Source organism: Chenopodium album, chromosome 26, assembly GCF_948465745.1.
Source record: "Chenopodium album chromosome 26, dcCheAlbu1.1, whole genome shotgun sequence".
Classification (NCBI taxonomy): domain Eukaryota; kingdom Viridiplantae; phylum Streptophyta; class Magnoliopsida; order Caryophyllales; family Amaranthaceae; genus Chenopodium; species Chenopodium album.
The window spans coordinates 1,648,168-1,655,423 of NC_137859.1; the positions used below are offsets into that span (position 1 = coordinate 1,648,168).

Sequence of the window (7,256 nt, forward strand, 5' to 3'; positions counted from 1 at the left end):
CAGTTGGTCACTTATCTCAAAAGTTTTATGGTGTTAACTCTATTGTTTGGTAGAGATGCGATAATAAACTATTAGAAAAGCAACATTACGTGTCTAGAAAAAATATTCATTCCCTATTGTTTTAATCCTCCAAATGGTTCTAACATAGGTTCGTTATTTTTTTTTATTTATTTATTTATTTATTTTTTTTGACGCAAGAGCAGATATGAACCCTTAACCGATGACGCCTTAAATATTGCAAAAATCAAGCATAGCTCATATTGTTAGTATCAAGATCTACCAGCTATCCCGGCCCGAACAAAACAAATTAAAGCTTGGTTTTTGTTACTCTTGTTAGTAAATACAAGTATGTGTATAAGCAAAGAGTGGGAAAGAAAAGAAAAGAAAACAGGCCAAAACTCATTCTAACATAAGATGCAACATAATCTACAAGACTGGATTTACCACCAGCAAAATCTATGCTACACCTAAAAGTTCTCTTTGTGGAAATGGAAGCGGGTGGTACTGCTAAGGCTGAATTCTTGGCACAGTTGCCTCAGCAGTTTTGTCAGATTCGGACTTCCACAGTAGAAAACACCTGCAGTATAATCATGCAACAAATTTCAGCATTAGTAGTCCAGCACAATAAAATCAGTACTTACTATATGTGTTCATTATACAACTTACTATACATCATACAAGAAACTTCTGAAATCTTATGAACAAAATTTATAAACTGCCTATGATATTTTACAGGTCTTAAAAAGAAAATATTTTACAGGTCTTAAAAAGAAATTCTATGTTTTCAGATGGTGAACTCTTTTTTTTTTTTTTTACCTATTCTCTGTGATTCGTGTGAGGCAGCTAGTTGTGTAAACACCTTCCTCCAGTTAGGTCTTGCAAAATGTGTTCTTATCTGTGCATAATTCATGTTAGACGCGGCAGCTTGCAGAGTAATCAATAATAAGAAAATCAATCTGTATTGATGACAGAAGTTATATATACCCGGCTTTCAGACACCACATCGACTCCATTCTTAGCATGCTGCAATGACTGCACCATTTGAATAAGTGCTGATCGAGCATCACCTTCTTCATACACACTAGTCAAGTAGTTATGCATTTCTATCACGTTCTGTAAATCATAATCACAGTAAATGCAAGAAATGTGGTTAATTAGTCAATACTTATACATAATATATACATGTGACCAGGTAATGAATATGGTTTCATGGTCTAATAATACCCACATCAGTATCATATTCTGCAATATCATCCATGACCCCCTTGAACCAATCAAAGGAGGCTTGTTCTCTTGTAGACCAATAGAAATACGCTCTTTGAGGCCCCTTTTTGCTTTCTATATCCTGCATTTGTTTCAAAATACCAAATCAAACAGATTTTAGAAAATCTCACAAAAGTGTGCAAAGAATCGACAATGTGCAGCTTAAATTAATCAGGTTTGTTACCTCTGAACTGCTTTCTTTCAAGTTATTTAAGAGATCCTTGAGGATGCTGATGAAGGGAGTTGCTCCAATACCGAGTCCAATGAGCAAAAGAATATCATACTTTTTGTAATTCTGTGCTGGAGCTCCATATGGGCCTTTGATGATTATGTGTGGAAAACTGCAATAGAATGAGATTTTGGATTGATTTCAGAATGATATAATCTCCTGTATGACCCTGAGATGCTATACTGTTCAAGTTTATTGATAATTTGCAAATGCACTGGAGAGTGTCCTGCAGACATATATCAAAATATGATTCTGAAGGCTATGCTCTCACCTTGGTGGTTGTATATCGAAATCATTCATTTGTTTGGTTTCCATTCTCATGAGCCTCCCTTTTGCAGGACGGCTTGCTGGAGGTTCACAGGTCTGCATTTCATTGCAATGGCATAGAATGTAAGATACCAAATGAAATTCACACATTCCACCCAACCAACAATAAGAAAATTTTATTGAAAAAAAACACTTGAACTCAATTCTACCAAACCTATGGTTCCAGGTGCAAGAAATGGATGTTACCTTCGCAAATCTATCCCGAAGTGCATTAGTCCAGTCTCCCAAGGCTCTAATATGTACACTCAGATAGGCATCACCAGGTGCAGAAGTAATAGAGAAGGGATGCCTGTTAGAAACAGGAAGAACAATACATAAAGTTAAAACCACCTTTTTAAGGATCTTTTCATAACATTGATGCAAAGTAGCAGGTTGTTAAGTTACCATTCAAAGCTTGAGATATCTGGACACTTGACGAACAAGTACATCCCACTCTTGTACTTAAAATTAGGTGGTTTGCTCATATATAATGCCAGGACATTTCCTTCATATACGACAGCCTGCAAACTGTAATGGTAAGACTAAACCAAAGTTTCCCTAGTTTCAGCTAAAATATTAAAGACAATTGTTTCGAGACCTTTAGGATGTTAACATGATGGTTGTGGTCATGGATGGATGTCAATGTTCTCTCACTAGCATAGAGCAAAACTGGGAACAGAAGATACATCCATGTCTGCAATGATTTTCAGAAGAAAAAAAATTATCATAGTGTACAAAATATTGATGAAAGGATTATGCATCTGATGATAGATACAAAAGATAATTATAAATGCATACCGTTTTATTGAACCACTCCTTGGTGAGAAACAGGAAATACCCGTGAACAATCAAGAGAATATAGACAACAAACAGCAGGTGATGTGCATACCAGAAGGCATTGAACCCAGCCAAATGAAGGAATGGCCACGGCAACTTGATAACATTCCTTCTAAAAGAGTGTGTTGCTAGTGTGAAGGCAAAAGCCATAAGAAGGATCATGATGATACCAGTCATCCCTGGTATACTACTTACCAGATCAAGAAAATTTGGCTGCTTGAAGTTAAAGTTTGGACCGAGCCACATCATAAATTTGTTTTTCGGACACAAAATGAGCCTTGGAAAATCACAACTCAAGTGCATCAAAACATGCAAAAAAGTCCCAATTGTAATCCCAGCAGCAACCATCTTGTGAAAATTTATATTATCATCAAAAGGAAATATTCTACTAAGAAATGTTGACCTTAACCGGGTAAGTGTTCTTCTACAAACAGGAAGCAAGATGAGAGCCATATTGAATTTGAGAGTCTCAGCAGCACCCTTTGCAACACAGACACAATAACCCATGACTGGAAAGGCGGCATGCTTCTCATAATAATTGAACTTATAATAGAAGAGGCACGCATTTATGGTTAGCCATAGCCCAACTGCCCAAATTCTCTTCCCATTATCCAAGATAAATTCTTTTGTGCTATTCACAGTTTTCGATATTGGATTCCTGAACATTTTGGGGATCATGGTTTTTGTTAATGTTTGGCTCCTCTTAAACTTAGTCCCTTCATCGGTAGAAGTCACCATTCCTCTTAGCAAAGTTTCAAGTTGCCATAACTGTATATTAACAATAGCTCAGCATAAGAAGCTAAAAAACATAAAGCAATGAGGCGACATAAATGGGCTGCAAATAATTCTTCTGATATATGATATGCAAGAATTACTAACCTCTATATATCCTTGGTGATCCGGATCTAGTTCTTCCATGATCAAAGCCGCGTAATTTCCTGCTTGTGACTTGAGTTTATTTAGCTGATTAGCTGAGGCACTCAACACTAAAACCTAATGCAAAAAAAAAAAAGGAACTTCTTCAAGTAAATTCTAAGCAAATACATAGCACATCTAACTTCATCATCAAAAACCTTTAGAGAACCATCAAACTTAATTACCTCGCGAACCTCGTCCTCCGATAGTTTCCCATCCCCATTCTTGTCACACCTACAAACACCAAAATCCATCAAGATTTGACCTTTATTCTAGGAAGCAAAAACAGGGCAAAACAGAGAAAAACAGAGATGATCAAACACATAAATAATCAGCTTACATGTCAAAGAAGATCTGCAAACGAGCATCAATATCTTGACTAGTCATATCTTCCCAAAACATTCTCATTTCATCCATTGTAATTCCATTTGATGCATCCAAATTCCTTCTCCTAGCTAATGTATCATACAATTCCCCTGCAAATTCTTTTGAATTTCCCATTCCTTTTTTCCCCCCAAAAAAATAAAAATCAAACAAAATCAACTCAAAACAAATCTTTCACAATCCAAACAAACAAAAAACAAATTCAATTCAACTCAATCATAATAACAGCATTTCATAAACAAACACACACAAAAACACAAACACAAACACAAAGTCAAACACCCAAAAAACTTAAAACTTGAAAAAATCAGCAACATTTACCAATGACAGCACTGAATTTATCCCTGGGAACTCTTCCATTAACAGCATTTGTCTTAAATCTCTTCTCAACAGGCTTCCAAGCATCACCATCTTTTCCGGCGGCGCCATCGAGAAATCTTAAACTCTGCAACCCTCTAGCAGCAGTTGATCGCATTCTACCCATCTTAGGTTGAGCTGCATTATTGGCATTATTACCATTTCCAAGTATCCCAAATCTTTTCCTGGCATTGCTGCCAATCCTACTAAAATTCACTCCTCTTGGACTTTTCAGAGCATTGTTATTGTTATTGCTATTAATATTACTGCTACTACTGCTGCTTTCATTTCTGGGTGTTTCTGTAATTTGATCAATTTCAACGCTATCAAGAATCCATTTTGTGGAATCACCTTCTTTGTGATTGTTGTTGGTCATCTGAAAATCGAATCAACCCAGCAATGCCCTCCTCCTGTTCGATGAAATTCCCCAATGAAAATATTAATTCAGGAGGAGGGAAATTTAAAGGGGACAGAGATCTTTTAAAAGGGTTTTGGGTTTCTGATTTTTGGGGTTTTTTTTTTCAATGAAATAAATTTATTTATATTTGATTAATTGTATGAACAATTTTGGAGAGAGAAAGAAATGGAGGGAGGTCAATGAGAGAGGCAAGAGAGCCGATGACATACAAGTGGTACAGTTAAAACAGTTAGTTTGATTATCTAATTATAGATTTATAATATAAAGGGGGTGCAACATTTTTGTTTGTTCATCTTAAGTCCACTCTCTCTTGTTACTTCTCGTTCATGCAAGAGCTTGGTGACGCATCACATTGTAGTTTTGAATTTAGATCCCATAAAACATGCTAGGTTTTTTCTAGTCCTGGTCGTGGCACTTTTACGCCATTCTCCCTTCGTTTTTTAATGATATATATTATTTTTAAAATTATTTTATCACTATGAGGTAAGTAATACGAGTATTATATTGTAAAAGTGGGACAAGTAGGTCACGAAGAAGTAAAACCAATAATATAAAGAGTAAAAAAAATTAATGAGTCATCGTCAAATAATATGAGGATTTTCGCATCAATGATGGACAAAGCAATTTGATAACTAATTAAAACTCATTTATTGGTGTTTCAAAAAAAAAAAAAAAAAAAACTCATTTATTGATTAATTGTACAAAGTGATTGATAATGAGCATTTTAAATCAAGCTAGTCAAATAAAACAGTTCACCAAGATACAACAACCATCAAAGTTAAAAAAACGAATGAATAAGTTAGTCCAAGCCAATAATTAGATGATAATTAGCCGAAATTTTGGCTTGATTGTTAATTAATTATTTAATTTGATACACATATGATCTATGTATAAAAAATTAACCGACTAGAGCAAATGTCAAATTTTTGTTAGTAAATTAAAATGTTATTTCACGAAATTGTGGGAATTAAAAAGAGTGATGATGGAAGAAACAAACAAAAAATCACAGAAAATAATAATGGAAAGAAAGCAGAAGTTTCAGAATTAATTAGTATGTGGTCTAACAATCAACTTAATTCAAACAAATTAATGGTTGGTACTCATAATAATGGTGAGTTGTAGGCACGTTCTCTAATTGAGGTTCTCCACTAAATTTTTCTTGTTTTCATCTTCTACTTCTTATTTTTTTTAATGTTTTCTGTAATTTTATATTAATTTTTAGATTGTATATTGTCCTCTTGGTTTGTGATCTGTGGAAGTCTTTTTTTTTTTTTTTTAAGCTTGTTGTTATTGAATTATGAGCATGAGGTAATGACGTTTGACACAAATGGTTCAAAGCTTCCTTTTTTTCTTTTTTTTTTTTTTTTTTTATATTGAGCTATTGTACTTGTCCATAAGATAGTACACAATCTGTTTGCTTAGAATTAGGGTCATAAAAGTCGGTTAGAATTCATAACAGGTCTTCCAATAGATTTATAAATAAAGTCTAGGATAGAACCATTTATGAAATTATGAATGACACTAGGTGTTATTGATGGTAGGGGAGGGATTAGATACATAGCTATTTAAATTGACAGTTTAAAGGCAAAGTGTAAGGTCTTCTTAATCACCGAAATGGTCTTCAGAGGTTTCGTGAGATTCAAGGGAAGCACCCCAACCTCTTTGTTTTCAGGACCCATAAAAGTTAAAAAAAATGTCCAAATATAAAGGCTATAATCCACATTTTGGGGTCAATTTTAAGATAATTTTGCAAAAATAAAGTGAATGTGTGGGGAGTTCTCTTAGATTACAGAAGTTAGTTTGAAACCATAATTCATCTTCCATAATGTTAATCACTACCATTTTATTGAACTTTAAACTTGTATCAATCATTGAATTACTGTAGCCCAATTATTAAACGTTATAACTTGAAACACTCAGTACCATTTCATGAATTTAAAAATAGAGTCAAAATTCATTATTGGTAATTTATGGATATCTTTATGTGTGTCTTATGGTTTCAAGAATCTTTATAAGACCCCAGGACTCATCCTACACATTAAGTTCATTTTTCGAAAAAATATCAAAAATTGATCCGAAATAGTGCATTATAACCTTTAATTTTAGACAATTTTCCACTTATTTTGACCCGGAAACAAAAATTATTGAGATGTTTACCATGGTCCCTAACACCTTCCGTGAGTCCAATTGGGTAGGTGGAACCATCCAATTTGCCTTAAAACGGTCAATTTACCCGTTCAGAACTTGCACCGATTTCGTGAGCTCAAGCCTACCATGGATATTTATGACGTTATATAATGGTCATATATTGTTCCGAACGGTATTATATGACTTTAAGATATATCCCCTAGGGTCTCAAGACTTTTCGTCACCAGACCCGGTAACCTCAAAAAATTTTCAAAAAGCCTGGATAATAGCCTTCAATTTTTTTTGACTTTTTTTCGTCCATAAATAAAAATTGCCCAAATTTTTACCATGGTCCTTAACACTCTCCCGGGAATCCAATTGGGTGGGTGAAACCATCCAATTTGACTTAAAACGGTCAAT

General features: G+C 34.4%; 1 protein-coding gene across 1 annotated transcript; it reads right to left on the reverse strand.

The window, feature by feature from the left end:
- Positions 1-334: 334 nt before the first annotated feature.
- LOC145618701 (putative respiratory burst oxidase homolog protein H) lies at positions 335-4,955 on the reverse strand. Its single transcript, XM_081673481.1, has 14 exons — positions 4,256-4,955; positions 3,891-4,053; positions 3,736-3,784; positions 3,515-3,628; positions 2,597-3,403; positions 2,397-2,492; positions 2,204-2,319; positions 2,006-2,108; positions 1,764-1,855; positions 1,448-1,604; positions 1,229-1,345; positions 985-1,113; positions 817-895; positions 335-577 (listed from the first exon to the last, which is right to left on the reverse strand). Exons 1-14 carry the CDS (start codon positions 4,665-4,667, stop codon positions 468-470), a joined length of 2,544 nt encoding a protein of 847 aa, XP_081529607.1. The 5' UTR covers positions 4,668-4,955; the 3' UTR covers positions 335-467.
- Between the last annotated feature and the right edge of the window lie 2,301 nt (positions 4,956-7,256).

Bases quoted from the DNA above. Each gene is read 5' to 3' on its own strand.
- LOC145618701 (XM_081673481.1), bottom strand. From the start codon at position 4,667: ATGACCAACAACAATCACAAAGAAGGTGATTCCACAAAATGGATTCTT. The intron at 3,785-3,890 runs GTAAGCTGATTA...TGGTGTTTGTAG, and splicing joins TTGCAGATCTTCTTTGACAT to GTGTGACAAGAATGGGGATG. The intron at 3,404-3,514 runs GTTAGTAATTCT...GTTAATATACAG, and splicing joins ATCACCAAGGATATATAGAG to TTATGGCAACTTGAAACTTT.